General features: G+C 37.9%; 1 protein-coding gene across 3 annotated transcripts in view; it reads left to right on the plus strand.

The window, feature by feature from the left end:
• Nucleotides 1–19,517, plus strand: part of ZNF451 (zinc finger protein 451) — a 46,107-nt gene continuing 26,590 nt past the window's right edge. For 2 of the 3 annotated variants that reach the window (XR_003254760.1, XM_026073118.1), the window contains exons 1-6: nucleotides 1–159; nucleotides 282–373; nucleotides 856–960; nucleotides 10,752–10,835; nucleotides 12,124–12,249; nucleotides 18,963–19,074. Coding sequence is in view for 2 of the 3 variants with exons in the window: in XM_026073118.1 (XP_025928903.1) it covers nucleotides 859–960; nucleotides 10,752–10,835; nucleotides 12,124–12,249; nucleotides 18,963–19,074 (424 nt within the window). In the remaining variant the exon portion in view is untranslated. Of the gene's footprint in view, nucleotides 160–281; nucleotides 374–855; nucleotides 961–10,751; nucleotides 10,836–12,123; nucleotides 12,250–14,900; nucleotides 14,978–18,962; nucleotides 19,075–19,517 lie in introns of those variants that run through there. The other variant, XM_026073119.1, reaches the window with a different exon arrangement.

The following is a 19,517-nucleotide window of genomic DNA, read 5'->3' on the forward strand; positions in this document are numbered from 1 at the left end:
CAGGCGCTGGGCGGCCGCGCCGCCGCCTCCTGGCGCACCCGCGCTGCCTCGGTGGGGCCGGCATGGTGGCTGCTACCGCTCGGCCTTGCGGCTTTCTCGCTTTTGCTGCTCTCGCGGCACCCTGTGGGCTGGCGCGCTGGTGCGGGCAAGGACACGCAAGTGAGTCAGCAGAGCCGCCTGCCTGCGCCTCGGTGGCGCTGCCTGACGGGCCCTGCGGCCGCCGCGGGCCGCGCCGCGCGGGCGCCCGGGCCTGCTGCTCACGCAAGTCTTTCGTTTGGCAGGACGACGCTGCTTTGAGGCCAGAACATCCGTCTTCTGACTCTCCTGCGACCCTACAGTGGCCAAAAGCATCAAAAATACTTGTACCTGCTAAGTATGGTCTTGCCTTAAGTCGTCACTTTTAAGACGTGTCTTTTACTAAACAGACCTGTATTTGTATTCTAGTGGGGGGCACAACTGCGAAGCACAGGTAAATTAGGAGCTCAGATTTTTCTGTTTGCATGGTTTTGAGACTGAAACATGTTATTCAGCCAGGGTGGTCAACTATGCCAGGTTACTCTCTGTAGTAAAGGTTGCACCATGAGTGACTGCTGGAGGAATATAGGTATTGGTGTGTCTTGTAGGTTAGGCCATGTTTTGCGTATTACTTCGAAAATATAATTCAAATCAAAATTATTTTATTGTTTTATCACTTATTCTGGTATTATCGATAGTTGTCACTGAATGATATGAAGAGATTTGGAGGATGCAAATTGGTTGTAAAGCCAGAGCAGCTGTAAAAGAAACTGAAAATGCAATGAAGGAAATTTTTTTTTTTTTAAATGATGAAGCATGTTTTGATTTGTTTCTGTTTAGATAATGGAGTCTCTTAGCTCTGGCAACATTCCTGAGGGTAAATCACCATCAGCACCAATAAACACCAATCAGCATGAAAGTGAAGATGACATTGAGTTCATTGGAGTAAGTAGAGCTTGGACTTGGGAACATATTGCCCATAGTGGTGAATACCCTCTCAGTAGTTGTATAAAATAGATATATTTTTTTCTATACAGTATTTATGATCTTGATTATATTTTAATGGAAAACATTGGTTTGGGTTTTGAAGAGGATTTAAATAGAAAATGTTTGTGACAGACAGCAAGTTCATTTTAAAGAGACTTTTGACAATGTCTTGGGAAGGGTAGAAAGTAATGTCACTTAGACCTACAGAGAGAGAGTAGACTTGAGTATTTCAGCAGAGGAGTGGAGGATGCAAAATGGTCAGTGAGGCATATGAGAAGTCTGTTAATCATTGTAGCTGTTTGGGGTTTTTTTTGGGGGGGGGGGTAATCATATTGCATGGCATTTTGCTCCATGAATAGTCCCGTTGAAATGAATGGAGTAGAGTGCTGCTCACTCTGCAAAACAACGTCAAAAACGCTATGTATTTACAGCTGGAGAAAGAGGAAGGAAATAATGGGGTAAAGACCTTAAACAGTGTACTCAGGCACAGTGTAATAGCTACAGTACAGCAGATATTCTAATGCTGACATGTGGCTTATATGAATATAACTTTAACGCATTTACATCTGTTAAATAGTCAAGAAAAGCAGAAATTTTTTTGCTGCCTGTGTTCTGACCTCAGTCCATCATCAGTGAAATGGTACTGTATGGGAGGGATATATGCAAGAATAGAAAGATGATTTCTCTTAAGGAACAAGTCATGCAAATAAGACCAGCTATTTATATGATACCAGAACTAATAATGGCTGGCTTCCTATGGATTTGTCTTATTCTTAATGGTGAATAGTGATTGACATTTGTGCAGTTTTTACACTGGCTTTCATGTAGATTTTTTTTGTATGGTGTCTGATAAAGTCTAAATTCAATGTACAGACTTTCCTTCTCCAGAGGTATTTAAGAGTTCAAGTATGAGAGACATATGCATATTTTTGCTAAAATTGTAAGTAGTTGATTGTATCTGAGACTTCTCAGTCTTCTGGATGAATTTGATGAGAACTGACTAATGAGTTCAAAATTCATTGTATATTCAGACAAGTATTCCTGTGTTTTCATGTGTAGCATGATTGTATAAATTTCACTTTCTTAATACACCAGGCTAAGAATGAGGAAACTAATACAGCTTTGGATGTGCAATGATTGAAAGGCTGTGGGAGGAACCCACAGCACCAATTAAAAGAAAGGAGATTTATTAAAATCAACAGTTCTGCTACCTTTTTTTTGCTTTGCCTATGTATAATCTGGATCCTTTGTGGTACCAGTGATGACTGCTGAGAGAGGTGGCTATATGTAGGAAGAAGGCTTCTTAGGCTCGTTTCTGCAGGGTTGGTCTCCTGGGGCAAGAATGTTACGGCTGTCATTGAATACATGGGGGAAAAGGTGTCTGAAATTGGCCATTACCTAATGTCAGCAATGCTCCCTCTTTTTGAGCTATCATTTATTTCTACTATCACACATCTCTGAAGTAAACTTGCATTTTGCAAAAGGATTTCTAAACTATTTGCCTAGCTTTAAATCAGCATTCCGGTACAGCGTGTGTATGACTAGAAACGCACAAGCTTTATACATGTTGTGTATGAATACTACCCAATCATTCAAATACTGTTTTCTGCACGTACCAAGAACCCAACACACCCAGACCACTAGTGATACTGGATAAATTGAGTTAGAGAAGCCCATTTGGATATCTCAACCTGTGATCATTTTCATTAAAAGCAAATAGTTGTAGGCCTTATGCTCTCTGTGTTTTTCTCTTTTCTTGAAAGGTTTTTGTTTTCTGTTCTGTTTCATTTTTGACTATTTTGTTCACTCTCCTTGGGAATCTGAATTCTTACCATTAGACTATGCTCCATCAAATGAGGGCTTTTCTTCAAAAGCAGTTTCTGCTGCTGCCAGAGTTTTCTTGCTTCTACAGTCAGATTTGCCCTCATTCAGGAAACTTCTGGTTGTTCTTCCACAATTTCCTACCCTTTAATTCTGCATTACAACGTATCTTGTCCACTTAAAATCATTAAATTCTAACTTTGCAGACCAGCAGAAAAAGATGGTTTAATCTACAATACATGCCATGATTATTAATGGCTTAATATCTTGTAATAGGATGTTCTGAACCTCATTCTTTTTCCTTAGGAAGTATAAGGCAAGAATAAAGAGATTGACAGATTTAATATGGTTTATAGCCTGTATGTAGACAGATTTTTATAGTTGCCACTGTATAGAAAGTGTCAAACTCTTCCTGAATTTTTTTAAATGGTGTTGATCTCTGCTCACGTTTCTTGCTGATGGATCTCTTTAATGATGAGACCTTCTCAAAGACATTCCCAAAAACTGGTACCCAGTTTGACTGCAGGTTGATGAAATCAAGTGGCCAAATTCCTTGTGTATGTTTTGAAACTCCCCTTCAATCCAGGAAAATCTGTTCAATGGCAAACCTTTAGAATGTTTTTTTTTTTCCTTTTAAATCAACCAATATGAAACTGTGTTACAGAATATTTTTCTAATACTCTCATTTCCTCACACTTGTCTTCTCTTGCTATACTGTGTTTGAGATTGTCAGTATCCTGTCCAGAGTGTCTGCTGCTTCTGTGAAGCATTGCACTCACCTTTTCTGTAGGAATAATAAAGGCTATTGTCTGAAAGACAAGGTTGAACAACTCATTTAGCATTGAATATTCAAGTCAAGCTAGATTCATGATATATAATATTTACCTTGAAGCAAGTATTTGTATAATCTATTGAAATCAAACTTCCTTTCTGTAAACATGTTAAGACTGTACTACTATATAACCACTACTTATTTCTGATGCTCCTTTAAGAAACATAAGTTGTCCCTGAGGAAGTTAGAGGCTTTTCTAGGCAGGGGTGGTTCTTATCTTTGTTACTGTATGTGGGGCCGCAAAATAATACACAGTTCTATCAAGCATTTAAATACAGTCGTCTGAAACAGTGTTGCTAGCCCCTGCCCCCTGACTCCTATCGTATGTTGTGTTATAATGGCTAACACTGTTAAGTAGTGTATTTGTGTTTATTTTCTGTAAATATATATGTTAAGTACATATAAAATTATGCATCCAAAATAAAGGATTGGAAAATTAAGCATATGTGTATTAAAAAATTACTTGTATTTTCTGATGCAATACTACATTTATGCCAAGTTTTCTTCACTATCAGTGATTTTATTTCAAAAGTCTAAATTCAAAGAAAAATATACTGCCACTGTTATGTTGTGTACTGCCATTAGGCATAGTGTTTAATAGTTGGGTGCTTTAGATATTGATGTTGGTTATTCCAGGTTTTATAGGCCCTGGCCTATTCAGTAATGAGCTCTAAATTGGATTCCAGGAGAAGCATACTCGCCATACTTGTAGCTCTTCCTTTTTAAACTTTTTTCTCAAGAATGAGCAGCAGCATTTTACTGCATTTACTGACAAAGAAGACAGTGTCTGTCTGGTCTGGAAGAGTTGGAGTTGCCACTTACTTTCTTACAAATGGATGTTTTTAATACTTTTTAAGATCAAACCTGAGAAGGACCTTCTTGCCTGTTTTGTCACTGTTCTTTTTGTCCTGTATAGCAGCTTCTATCAACATGGGAGGGCTTACTTTATTAGTTTACAAATCAGTGTACAGTAAGAGTCATTTAATGAGTAGATAAGTTAAAATAGCCCATTTTCAAAGGCTTTTGCATGAAGTTGTTTTTACTACTGATAGAAGAAATAGGAATCTCTAATAGATATCCTGAGAGATATCTGTAATAAGATGTTTTATAGTGACTCCATATAGCCCATGTAGAATATTTACTTTGCTAGTAAATAGCCACAAAATGCTGGTAGTTAGCAGAGGAGCACTATGGCAAAATGGTATAGTATTGTATGTGACAGAAAATCACATGACACCTTATAGAAAAAAATTTGTAGCTTTCAAGGCTGGGGATGAAGAAAAACAAGTGCTGTTACACACTGTGTTTCATCATCCTGACATCAAGACTATATTGGTTTTGTTTGGGATTCAGAATTCAAAGAGAACCAATATGAATTTTTCTGCAGAGATTAAGAGGAAGGATATGGTATGACAGCATGAAACTATCTTGCCTAGAAAACTCGGAGGTGACCTGCTTATCTCCAGTTACTGCTTGAACTTGATTCTAAGCTGTTATTAGTCGCCATCAGAATGGTATAGAGACAGGAAAGACGCAAAAACTTATTTAATGTTTTATGGAGCTAAAAGATTAGAAATGCAGGACGTGAAAGATGCATAGAAAGGAGAGCAGGGACCACTAAGAACTGATGATATTAAAACAAAGAAAACTGATTTATTTAAAAAAAATGGAGTTCTACAAAGGTCATAAGGAACAAGAAGACTTTATATTTTTTCCTTTGTTTATTGGGTGTCCTCCAAAAGTCTTAAAAACGCTTGGCCCTCGGATGTACCAAAGTCAAGTGATTTGCTGAAACTTAGTAGTTATTTAAAGATTTTGTTTTGTTTCCTTTCCATGTGAATTGTTAAATACTTGAGTTTTTATATTAATGTATCTCTCTGGCTTTCAGTTGCATCACAGTATGTACTGAAGAAAATTTTGCAGGTATTAGGAAGAATCTGAAGCAGAATTTTTACCTTTGTTCCCAACTCAAGTCAGCCAAGGACTTAGATTTTTGTATTTACTAGATTAGAGAAATGAAAACTTTTTAAGTGCACATTGGTTTACAACTTCAATCAGTTACTAAACTGGCTTAAAATAGGAGGTCTGCTGGGTCAAAGATTTAGAGCATAAATAATTCAACATGGGTTAGATTTTTAGTTTAAGCTCTACTTGTTTGGCAATAGTGATTACATGTGTATACATATTTATGCTCACATAATTATTTTGTCAAAGATACGTTAACTCTGTAGTACTGTATATTGAAAGTATGTTTCGTGCTTTCTGTATGCTAGTATATGTATAATTATGCAAAAGTTTRAATGTGCTTTTTATGTAAACTGGGTTTATGGTCTGAATGCACATAAAGCTAAAAACCGAACAAACAAACACAACCTTACGTGAAATATCAGTGGATTAGGTGGCTGTTAGCTAGGTCTGATAAACACAGACAGATGAAAAAGGGGAAGGAAGTGAGACCAGAGTTTAGGACTTTTTGAAAAAACTTCTTGAAGTAATAGAGATGAGCTTCACAGAACTCCTTGAAAAGGAGTTTTTCCTTGAAGATGAATCTGAGGCTTCATCTTTACCAGCTGCTGACTAAATGAACTTGATTATTTTCACTGCTACAGTTGGTATTTTGCATAGCATGGTGACATTACAGTTTTGTTAATTCATTGCTAATGTTTTCAGCCAAAGCCATGAATAACAGCAGGACACCAGAGCTTCCTGGAGTCTCAAAAGATAGTTTTCTATCATTCAAACATGGAAGTTCTTCTAGTAACTAAAATACCTTCTATTTAGCTATTGGTTTATTGCTCTATGGAGYGGTTGTTGGTGAGAAGGCTGGCTTTCAAAGATTGTTTAGAAAAGTAATTGAGAATTAGAGATGCTTTTTAAGAATGAAAGACCTACTTATAGTATATGAAGACTGAGGTTCCATATTTGCTTAGTACCAAGTATTGATGACTGCCTGGATGCCAAATAGTGACTATSGTCAGCTAGAGTCCACAAATTTTCCAGATCTTCTTTGAGGGATTTACCGTGTTGTTTCTACTGTAATCTCAAGCTCTTATGTGCCAAGATACTTTCTAGCTGGTGGAGTTTATCTCCTGGGGAGATACAAAGAGCTGGATGAAGCTAAGTATTCCTCAGCTCCTTTATTCTCATGACACGGAAGTGGAATCCTCAGGCTTGGTATTCTCTGCACTATGTTACTATGTTACTATTACTTTTTTTCCCCCCAACTGGTTAAGCTTTTTATTAATTTTCAGTTTGGGGCTGGTCATGTGCTGAGGTTAGCCAGCAGAACAAAAGTTAAATTCCTGCTGTTCAAAACTTTCCCTTCATGTAGTACCAGAGTATTAATTGGGAATGATTACTAGCAGTACCTGCTGTGCCTCTGGAAAAAGGATGTTTCGCCTGGCACCGCTTCTCCAAGCAAGCTTGAAAATGTAGGAAGTCTGTCTGAAGCTATTGCTTGCATCAAATTTTTAGAAAGCCTCTGTGAACTTTTAAAGGGAAGAATAGACCTAGACTCAGTCTCTCTCCATCAGGATGACTTCTGTCCTGGGCCACTGCATTAAGAGGCTTTGAACTTCAGCTTTCAATCTGGTACCAATGTCTTCTGGGCAGAAAGGAGCACTGCTGTAGCAATGAGCCACAGCTGAAATCACAACCACAAACTGCAGCCACATCACCAGCACTGGCCTATCAGGCACTGAGCCACAGCTGAAATCACTGTTTTTTTAGAAGACTTATTCTGACCTTTCTTCTGTGTAATGCCACTCTGCTATGATGGATCTAGAGCAGTAATGATGGCTTTCAATCAAGGTTACTCACACATTGGCTTAATGAATATACTGAATATAGGATTACACTATGTTTTCCCTGATTCTTAAACTTTCTCAAAGTATCTGTTGCAGCCCAGATGAATTTTTGATCTGACCCAGGGCAGTAGTTCTTACATTTTTAATTTCAATATTTTTTTTTAAGGTTTCAGTCATTTTTCTAAAAGTTAAGGCACCAACCAATGAAAAACAAACTAGCCCAAAAGCTTAATTTGGGGCTTGCCTTATTCAGGAGTGTGCATGTAGACAGATGTCATTTGTTTTTCATATTTCACATATATAGTCATGCATCTTTTTTCCCTCTTGAAAAATAAGGATGTATTTCTTCTTTGAGAAGTCATTTTAAAAAGTTGTCATATTGCATTTGTGTTTAAACTGGAATGCTAACCAAACAAAAAAGGATGTAAAAATTTTTTAGTAAAAGGTACAGGATACAGAAGGAAAAAAGTTAGAATGTGTTCTGTGTATGCAAATGACATTACTTGTAATTAGTTGAACTTACTGTTTTGGTCACTAGAACTTCCTAGACTTGAATGCAAGTTTCCCTGCTTTTCAGTTCTCAGTTTCCTAACTTTTAATTATTTAGTTGCTGAACTGAACTGAGTTAGTCAAATAAACAGAAATAAGGAAAATCTGTGTGTGTTTGAAGAAACTACAGCAATTATAATCAGACCTGAACATTTTGAAACCACTTATTGAACAGCTTGGACAGTCAGGAGGTCTGAGTTTGTCTTTAAACTGTCATCTGCTAACACCTGTTGTTTCTAATAAAGATTTGATTTCTTATAAACTCACAGAGGTTGTCAGTTTCTACAAAACCAAATCTATATTGGATTTTTTAGATTTCATTTAGAAAAGCAAATTCTCTATGTTTACTTAAATGTGAAAAGTTAGGCACTGCTTTGGTGTAATTGGCAACCTGCAGCTCAATCCATAGAAGCTTTTGTTATCTATCTCTAGCATCTGATCCCTCTTCCTCCCCAGTGAGACAGTGAAGACTGGTTAAGCCTGGCCGGGCTTAACCTGCTTTAGAGCCTTGAAAGGTGGAAGAATGGAAAGAATGAGATGTAGTAAACACAGCAGAGAGAATTGCATGCTGCTGCAGTTGCCTCTGCTACTTTTCATGAGGCAATAAATCATCTTAGCTTACCCTAGTCGATTTAGTTTTTGAGACATTCAGGACTGCCAAATATATGGCCCAGAGGCTGGGTACAGTACTGCACCTCTTCAAGAATTCAGTAAACTGCTGAATATCATAAGTCCTTCTTTTGCGTGGAAAACTTAACTTGCTAACAAAGCATATCTTTGGAGTATATAACAGTTCTGCCACATCTGCCAGCATCATTGCCAGACAAATGGCTAATTCTGCAGTTTAGTGAAAAACTTCGCACTTAATACAATCTACATAATGTTATGCAGACTTGAGCAAAAAAAAAAAAAAAACTAGAACCATATTTGTTCTTTTTTTTATTTGCTTTGATGTTAGACAATAGCTTTCAGAATCTAGCAGAGATGGGAAGCTTCTTACAGCATGTGGAGATTTTAGTTGACCTTGCCTCTTACTGTGTAGTTGCCACAAAAATGAGGCAAACATAGTTTTCAAGAAAGATGTGTACATTCCTAAGCAATGATCATGGATGTGAGTTAGAGTAACTGGAAATATTTTTGCTTGGTGTATGTAGACCTGCTCATCCTATTTAATGTTCATTGTATGGCTTGTTTAGTTGACATGTGATAAGTAGTGGCATATGTGTTTTTTTGCATGATGTCAGACTGCGTACATAGTGCTTCTTTTTTGCCTTTAGAAATTGAAGAATCATGTTATAATGGGTCTGGGTGGAGTTCTAGATATTATTTTGTATGCCTTCTTTAAAAACTTAGGACCTATTTGCCTAGTTTAGGTTGTTGATTTTAATTTTTCTGACTTTAGAATCTCATTAAAGTTTAAAAATATAATTTCTTAGCCATTTGCTTTTTCATGGTTGTGCCAACATTTTTCCTTCTACTGATGGAGAGATTTGTAATAGAAATCTTAAAGTTGGTCTGAATGGGGAGTGAATGGGAATATATGGGTGTGGAAGCACATACAGAATTACAGAAGAGATATAAAGGAATGTAAGAATAGCAGGTGTTCATACTATCTAGATTAGAAGGTCATCAGGGTCACAGACTATCAACATGAAGTTTCTCAAGACTCCCAGATCAGGAAAACAAGGGACAGCCTTCATCCAGCCTAAAACCAAGGCTTGAACCATTATGATGATGGCAGGAAGACAAAAAGTAGGGTTAGAGCCCTAAGACACTTGAGAAGGAGGCAAAAGACAGTGAATAAATCTTTGTGACTTCCAGGGAAGGGACAGGATAGAGAGATGAAAAATCTTAAGTAGCCAAGAGCAGGACGTGGCTACCAAGCTAGGAAGAGTCGAGAGGATGTAATAAGTACCTGATAGCCAGGGTCCTTTGTCCTCTGTGTCACTACAAGGAGTCCTGACCAGTCCTGCCTGGATACACGTCTTGGTGACTGAATGCTGAACAGACTATTTAGGCGCATGTCGTGGTGCTTGTGAGTATGTGGGTATTAGCATGAGTGGGTGAAATGTGTTTTCTTTTAAAGTAAAATTGCCTTTCCCTCCTATTATGATTTTAATAAAAAGAGAACTTTATGACCTGCTTGTGGACTCTGCTTAGACATGAATGGACTTTAGGGCATACATGTGTATGAAGCTGTTTTCTGCTTTCTTAATGTCTGAAGTGCATAAGAGCCCAATTGCTTTTGAAGTTGGCATTTAATTTAAATTGTGTCTTAACAAGCTGAACACATTTAGCTTTGGTTAGTGAAATCCAAGACTATTCCTGCCTTGGTAGCAGTCTGACACCCTAGTACCATTGAAGAAAAGGCAAGTTGAGCACCTATAAATATGAATATATATTCTAAATTGTTTGAAAAGGTGAAGAATATACAGCTATTGAGCAGGCCAAGATTGTTCACTTTATTTTTGCTAGTTAATATTTGTGTGTTAAGTTGATATTTTAATTATTTGTGGATATTTATTTATTTGTGTGTTTTACTAACTCGTAGTTGTGCACTGGCCTGTTAGGTGGAAAAGTTGCACTGCAGGAATCTCATCAATAAACCCTCTTGAAATCTTGGTGAAATTCCCTTTCAGATGTTGTAATGCTACCATGTGTTGTAATGCATGTATCATTTTATCTTCAAGAAAAATAATTTAATGCTTTTTTGTGTGTGTGTGTTTTTAACACTTTCTCAGGAAGGGCCTTTAAGACCTGTACTTGAATGCATTGATCTTGTCAGTAGTGAAGATGAAGAACCTAACAGCAGTTCTTATGCTCATGTGAGTATGTTGTAATGTATCTTGGGACTTCTCATTTGAAAAAATAATTACCATCTCCTGTATGTTTACCATCAGGTACTCTTCCTGAAAAAATTTTTGGAGGTATTTTGAAGAAGTAATAAATAAGCCAACACTTAAAATTTTTGTTTTTATCTACTGTTGAGTGGAAGGCAAGGATGCTAACTCTTGTTCTTTTTTTTTCTCAGAGATTTTTTTTACCTTCTTGAAATGAACTTAAGGCTTTGATTTAGCTTTCATTGTTTTTCACAAGTACAGTGAAGAAAAGGAAAGGAAAATGTCATTTTAGAAGTGACTTTATAGGTCAGTGTGTCTGTTCTCTAGCCTGCAAATATATCTGGCCTGTTTCCAGATCTTTTTCTTCTGAAAGGACTTTTACGAGCAGTTTATGGGCTAGAGGAGCTCATTCTGATGAAACCTGGTCCTAACCCAACTTCMTTTTTTTCTTAGCTTTCCTAAGAATTTGTAAGTCAGAAGCAGGCTGGTCATCACCAGAACAACTCATGTATCCCCCAAGCTGGTTGTGCCCACTCCAGGGGGCCTTCCTGAGGGGTTGTGACGGGGCATAGGCTGTTTGAATTGTTGTGGCAGCAGTGGCCCTCTCCTGACTTCTGTTTTCTAGTGTTGCAGGAGAAGACATGTGCAATAAGCCTGGTTTTAATGGAAAGACAGATCTTCTGTACATGCACAGGCTACTTTACTGTGACACTTACTAGAGCTGGTTGTGTTGCAGGAGCAAGCTACAGTGTCCGTCCCATGCCTCATGCTAGAATAAGCTAATGACCTGCCTCTGCAAATACTGGGCAACATTTCTTAGAGGATCTCTAAAGAACTGAGTTGGAGTGGGAATTATCAGTTCTCAGTTTTTCAGATGGGCTGTAGGTTGGCTTTGAAATCTTTTGGAATTTTTTACCTGCTTATAAGTAGGTAAAAAACAAATTCTTCTAAGGTTTTTTTTTTTTTAATCTGTTGGAGATTTCTTGGAAACCCAACACAATCATTGCTATCTCTTCTAGTGTTTTGGCGAGGCTAACATTGTTGATCTTTAATTGCCTTGAATGTGTGAGGTGTTTTTTTTGTTTTTTTTTTTAAATGTAAGTTACAGGTGTTACTGAATTGAAACTGAAAATTAGCAAGGTAGCTCATGGAACATAAGACTGGAGTATATGGACTGAATTATGTTCTGATGCTTGGGCATCACTTTTGACTGTATTAGTACCTGTTAGTTGCCTAACAATTACCAAATAAGAGTTTAATTTTTCAATTATAGAGAAACATTAAACATAAAGATCACATTGACTATCAGAAGGAAAGGGTTGCATCAACCTTGGATCGTCTGGCACGCCATGTTGAAGTAGAGAAACAGCAAAAAGAAGAGAAAAACAAAGCTTTTAAGGTACAGGAGCTATTTTGTTTCAGTAGAAGTGCATAGTACCAGCCTTTGTAGTCACATGTGTGTTTGTTTTTACTATTAAGTAAATTAAAAATGTGGGTTTTGTATTTTTAATTCACATAAGTGAGCCAGATGTGGAACTAGCAATTAGAGATTTTTACTTCTAGAGCATTGGTTGAAATATAATAAAGACTGTGCCTATTCAGTGGCCTTTAATTAATGAATTTACACTAGTCTCATTACATTTCCTAAAGAACAAATGCTAACCTCATGCAAACCAACAGCAAAAGTTGATTCACTTGTTTGCGTACATAGCAGAGGGACCTTAGGAAGAATGATTCTGGTGCTTAAAGAATCAAACAAAAAAATGACAGCGATCACAACCATGCAGCAAATTTTAAATTGTCTGCCTGCTTTTGTCTGAGACTGCATACTGGACTAGATTTTTGGAATGCTATTTGCCATGTTAAGTCTCTGTATCAGGTAATATTTTTATAATGGGATGGCAGCCATTTGAAAGGCATGGATTTGTTATTTGTGTAAAAAACTGGGAGGTGCAGTCAGTACACTCAAGGGCAGGACTGCTTGGGCAGCTTGAAGGAATGGGCTGACAAGAATCTCATGAAATTCAACAAGGACGAATGTGAAGTCCTGCACTTGGGACAGAATTGCTCCCTGCTTTGATACAGGCAGGGGGCTGACTGCCTGGGGAACAGCTTGCTGGGTCTTGTGGTAGACGTAAGGCTTGGTAAGAGCCGGCAGTGTGCCCTAGTGGCAAGTAAGGCCAACAGTATCGTGGGCTATACTAACATGAGCACAGTCAGTAGATYGAGGGAAGGGATTATTTGCCCTTGGCACTTGTTAGACCACATGTAGTGGAATACTAACACCCAGTTTGGGGCTCCTCAGTACTGCAAAGATACCAACAACCTGCAGCAAATTCAGTGAAGGTCACCAAAATGGTTGAGGGCTAGAGCACTTGCCCTGTGAGGAGAGGCTGAGGGAGCTGGGCTTGTGCAGCCTGGAGAAGGACAGTTCTGGGGGGACTTAATAGCAGCCTCCCAGTGTGGGTTGTGCAGCCTCCATCCTTGGAGGTTTTCTAGACCCAAATGGATAAAGTTCTGAGCAACATGGTCTGACCTCATAGCTGACCCTACTTTGAGCAGGAGGTTGAACTAGAGACCTCTTGAGATCCTGTCAAACCTGAATGACTCTGATTTTGTAAAATATTAATTTTTAAAGCTTTTAATTAATGAAATTGCTTTCCAGAAAACATGCCGATTTTCTAACCTAATTTGCTGAACACTGTTAATAGCCGTTACAATAGGCCACATAATTATAGTGTGGTTACAGGCTCTTGTAGTCTACTACAGACTATGCATGCAACTGTAAAATAACAGAGACAGAAAAAAACATAAAAGGTTGTCAGATACAGTGCAATGTAGCGTTGCAGTCAAGACACCTACGTTCCTCTCCTGTCTCTGCCACTTAGAATTTGGCAAATCTGTTAATGTCTCCGCATACAGCTTTCCAGCTGCAAAGTGGAGTCAGAGATAGCTATGTAGCTTTTCAAGTAACCTGAGAGTAAAGTATTAAAAACCCTTCTGTACATGATATTTTCCATCTGTGCAGCTCCTCACTCCTCAATAATAGGTAATGCAATTTGCAGAGTTAAACGAAACTGCCAGATTTTTTTGTCTTGGCAAAAGAAGGGGTTGGCTGTTTGGTTTCAGTAACCATATTTTGTATTACAGGTTTTTTGTGTTCTTTTTCTTCAAACTTTCTGGCTTCTCTCATGACAAGAGGAATACCAGGATGCTAAGTCTTTATTAATCTGCTGTCTCTACTGCATAACATCTTGCATGCCCCCTTCCTCTGCACAGCTAGAGGAGGTGCTAAGAGTAGCTCTTCAGATGCCTCAGACTGAGCTGTGCCTCGAGTCTGAGCTATGGACTTTCCCACTGCTCTGGGACTTTTAGGAGCACGGTGCCTCTTAACCCTGGCAGGGAGAGTTGGTTGAGATCATGGGGTTTTCCACCGAAAGAATATCTTGTAGCCTGCTTCAAAGGATTTTGCCAGACTCACCCTGACTTTGATTCTCCAAAAGACAGTTGTGTTTTCCCATTTTGAAAAACAAATAATTTGTTTTTCAGACCAAATGAGCTAGAGCAGAAGTTTCCTCTCCTTTGTTGTCCCTTCTCTTGAGGTATACCTGTGGCTAAATCTAGCCGTTGAAAAGCAGAACATCTTACTGAGACTTATATTTCTTTCAAGATGCACGTACGAAAGAAGTCTTAAGAATTTTCTAGAATTGTCAAAATCAAGCAATTTTTCATTTTGCAGATATTTTTATCTGCCACAACAGAAACAAGGGGTTAAAACTATAGTCAATTTTTTATCAGAGGAAAAAAARTATTCACCTGAAGCACTTTCTCCTCAGTTTTCAGGATATTTTAGAAATAGCTTTGAAGTTGCCTTTTTCTTAATCATGAGGTGTACTATAGAAGGGGAAATGCTGTTGCTGCCCAGTTCTGTCATTCGATTAATGCACTGTGTCAGGCGTCATTATAATGAGAATAGTTTTCAAGCTAGTGACCCGAGTTTAACTGGGGAGCTAAGTTTGTCTAGCTTTTGGAGACGAGGAAGTATGCGTGTCCAACCCTGGATCTGTCTTGTTCAAGAAGGCAACTGTATGTCCCTCACAGATGCACTGCTGTGGAGTTACAAGGAGGTATGGCATCCTTTTTCATGTTCACAGCAGACTGCAACATAGTATGGTAGTTGATCACTCTGCAAATAGCGGCGCATGATTTAGGGAGAGGAAGTCCATTTGGATTCCTGGGGCCATGTAGCGGTTTATTCCTTCAAATGTACCAATATGTTTTAAGTGAAATGGTCCCCATGCCAGGCTTTGTTGCTTTGCTCCCAGTCTTCAAGAGAAGTATTCTGTGCTTACTACCAGAAAACGCCAGTCCAAACCAAAAATAAAAAAGCCATCTTTTGAGGTAGGTTGCCTTGGGTCATATTGGATATGTAGCTTTTTTCTAGAGCTCCTTGTGAGAACCTAAAAGCAAGGACAGCAGTTTTTCTAATAATGAAGAGCAGTTTTGCTTTGGGAGGAGCATGTGCCTTTAAAAGGTGCCATAAGAGCTGAGGGTATGCAGTACAGCAATGTAATCTGTAGCCGTTCAAGCCCTTAATATAATATTTTAAATTGAACTGGAGGGGTTTTTATGTCAGGGTGACTTTAACTGAAGTTCATGGTAAGACAAGTTGTGGTCTTAATACTAATAATCAGTTGCTAGACAGGTGTAGTTGTCTACAGAATTGAAAGAGTTCTTCTAATGGGTGCGCTAGAAGAGCAAAGTTTGTTCTTCCTCTGAGCAGGAACAGAGCTGAACTCATCTCTAAAGTGCACAGCATGGTTGCTGAATGGAGAGATGCTGTTAACAGAAAAATGTATAGGAAATTCTATCACTAGGATGAATTATCCAGTCTAGGAGTATGTATTCTAAATTATTTTTAAATATGTTGCTTGGTCTAGCTGAGTGTCCATGGGTCTAGGTTTTACTAATTCAGTTGAGAAAGTGTCACACCAGAGGAAATTGCAGTTTAGTTTATACTGGTAGAATTAAGCCGACACTCCTATGAAGCATTCTTGCTGTGTAAGAAATATCTATATTGTACATATTTAAAGGTGCCATAGGCTGCTGCAAAGCACTGCATGTTCTCAGGGGTTTTTTTGCAGTATACTGGGGAATCTTTATTATTATCTGAAGAATACTTGAAATATGGGATTGGAAGTGACAGTAGAAAATCTTAGTTGTGGCCAGCAAATCCTTATCTTCATGCCAATTTGCACCATTTAAAAATAGGTAGCAAAACTTGCTGTGTTGTATAATAATGAACAACCAGTCTTTCTTTGAAGTGAACAAGCTTAAAAGGCAGAATACTGATATCTGGAAAAATATACTTATCACCTTTGACTTCAGCTGATTTTTGCATGAGGATGCTCAAGGTGCATATCTGTAACTTTCTTTAAGTCTGAGAGGACTCTTTATAAAGAAGCTGTCATGTCTTGTAATTTGCAACATAGTGTTGCTTCTTCACATATATTTTAAGAATAGACCTCCTCTGACATGATGCCATTTTTGATTATTTTTCCAAAAAGAAACAGTGTCTGTCTACTCTGTCATTCAGATGTTACCTAAAATAGGTGAGGGGAGAAGGAATTAATGTTCTTATTGCTATGATATAGTATAGTTTCTCTTGGTTTTTTTTTTTTTTCTTCAAAGATGGTACTTTGCACCCTCTGTTTTTTCATCATCTGTGGCATCCAGTTTTGGGTATTTAAAAAAAAAAAAGTTTCTCATGATTTATTAGGAAAGTAGTCCATCACAGTAACATCCATCAGAGGAGTATTGGATATCGCTTCATCTTTTTTTCCCCCATTCTGCTTCAGCTCATTATTTGCCAGTTTCTTGTTGCTACCTATAATTTTCTTATCCTTGTTTGTTGTGATCTCAAACAACTTTTTCGTCATCTCCTTTTTTGAACGACAGCATTCTCTAGAAGAATTTCTGCTTTATCTGCTTTTGCTCCCAGAAAAGTCAGGTGTTCAGCACCTTATCTGGAGCCAGCAAATGAGGCCCACAGAATATAGAAACTGCTGTATTAGCACTGTGGACCTATAGCAGAGGAGACTTCTCAACTGTTTTCAGCGCTTAAAATACTTTTTCCTACAACATGCTATCTATCTATGATTCTTTCTGTAGTACAATAGGTAAATTTTCAATGAATTGCTGTACTATGAGGTATCCCTGTGTTTGTTTATCCTGTTGTTAATGGTGTGAAAATCAGGACCTGAGATGTAACGCAGGCCACGCTGACAAAGGAACAACGATTGCTATTTGATTACTATTACTAGTAATCAAACTCTGGAAGATGTTGGGCTGGTACAAGTCACCAAAAGGCAGAAAGGAGTCTAGCTAGTCGGATAATTTGAGTTGCTGTTATCCTATATGGTACCTCCAGGGATGTTACTGGAATGGAGGGCCTGTATACTGTGGGTGGTATATGTGTTGCCCTGGGAAATGACTTACTGTTCTACAACAGGCATGCCAAACTGAACACAAGAAGCCTGTAGGTGTTAGCTGTCGTGCAAAATGTACCTTAAGTTTTCTTCACTACAGGTACTGCAAGGTGCTAGCGCTAGATCCCTCTGCAACACATGAATATTTTTAAGTGCAGTGCTTGCATTTGAGATGTTTACAAATGTTTCTGTTGTGTACTTTCAGGTGCTCTTTCTGATCTGATGTCTTTTCAGGAACTACAAATGTAAAAAAACCTATAATTCTGTGATTGTTCAGGCAGTGACTGGGCTATAGCTTAACTGCCCTGGCCACTAACAGATAGCATACTGTACTTTTGCTGTAGCAGTAAATACATTTTTTTTTAAGCAAGACACATTTTTTTGTTCCATTTTCATGCTTTTTGGTTCTTTGACAGGTGACATTTGACATACAGGATAAGAAGCCTAATAGGTGCAGGGTTCGGGGAYTGTAGGATCTCAGTGTATATATATAGTATGAATAGAAGGGAGCCAGGAAAATGTCAGCTAGGCAAAACTGCAAAAATTTGCACACAAATTGAGGTTCTGTTCTTTCCCATAGTCAGACTGTCTTATAATGGCATGACAGTAGAGAGTTGGTATTGAGGTGGGGAAGTGGGCTCCTGTAGAAATAAGGCCAGTGGGTTAAAATGGGATGTAGCCAATTCAAGTTAGTGTGTTTTGTTTGGTAGCTGGAAGAGTCTTGGGGTGTACACACCATAGTTAGCCTTGACCCAACTGAGAAGCAAGAGCTAAATAAGTCATGGTAACTCATGAAACTTGGGGAACTATTTTTTGTCTGCAGTTTCTGGTGCAGTTTTTTCATATAAACAAATATCATTTTATGACAGCAAGGACAGGCTGCTGGCAAAATATTAGGAAAAGCCTTTTCTTACTTATTTTTCATTCCGTTGTTATTTGTTTCTTTTTATAATCTTAAAATTCTTCTTGGTTATGTATGTGCTTCAGAAACTATAGATGTGTTGGAAGTAAATTGCTTGACTCTTTTTCTATAAAGTATTTATTTTCTGAATAGATGTTAAATAAAAATATATAGCTAGAAGATGGTGTCCCCATGGGCTTGGCTGTCCATATGAAAACCCAAACTGTCTTTTGTTAGTTTTCTCGGCTAGAATTTGTATGCAAAGAAGACTATTTCTTTAACTTCCAATCTGGCCTGTCTAGTCAAATCAAGTTGTATTATTCAGAAATGCCTCAGAAGATATTCACTACAGGGATGCATTTTAGCTGTGATATTACTGGAGATTCTTTTTTTTTTTTTTCTGTTTTGTGGATACCAATGTTGATAATGGAAAAAAAGTCAATGTTAGGATTTCTTCACCTGGCTATTTTCAACAATGGTATTTCAAGAGCTATAGCTTTTACTGAGGACACAAAAATTAGTATTCTGTTTTTATTATTTTATTGCTATTTTATTCCATCTATATTGTGTTATATGAAAGTCAGTCAAATGGTTCTAAGTTTGGTGGGTTTTTTTTCCTTAGAGATCCATATGTAAGTTTTGAAAGTTTAACTTCATATGCATCCTTAATCTTGTCTCTTTTTAATTTAATGGCCCCTTTGCCTGATATGTTTTCTCCTTCAGGAGAAGGTTGATTCTCAGTATGCTCATGGACTGCAGGAACTAGAATTTATTCGGGGACACAGTGACACAGAAGCTGCAAGATTATGTGTGGACCAGTGGTTAAAAATGCCAGGTAACAATAGGAATGATGGAGTTTCAAATTCATAATAAGGAACCACAGATTAATAAATACATTAGAGGAGTAATGAGCATTTATTCAAGTACTTTGAAACTAGGTTTAAATGATACATTTTCTAAATCACTGTTAATTCACTTGATAGTGATTATTTCCAAGTGCTGCATTGCAGAATGGAACATGTAGTAATTGCATTAAGCAATACTGACATTGAACTTATATGTGGCTCTAATACCTAACCAAATCTTCCAATACCAACTTTGCCAGTATAACATTCGAAAGTTCCTTTACACTGCTTTCCATATAAAACTATTCTTAATAATGTCTTGTTGCTTAGTAAATTTAATATGCTAAGTATAAAGGACACTAAGGTAGTGTTAGCTACTTAACAACCAAAGCTGCTAGAAGGAAAAATATTACTATGTAACTGTTACTCGGGA

This window comes from Apteryx rowi, unplaced genomic scaffold (genome assembly GCF_003343035.1).
Source record: "Apteryx rowi isolate R43461 unplaced genomic scaffold, aptRow1 scaffold_361, whole genome shotgun sequence".
NCBI lineage: Eukaryota > Metazoa > Chordata > Aves > Apterygiformes > Apterygidae > Apteryx > Apteryx rowi.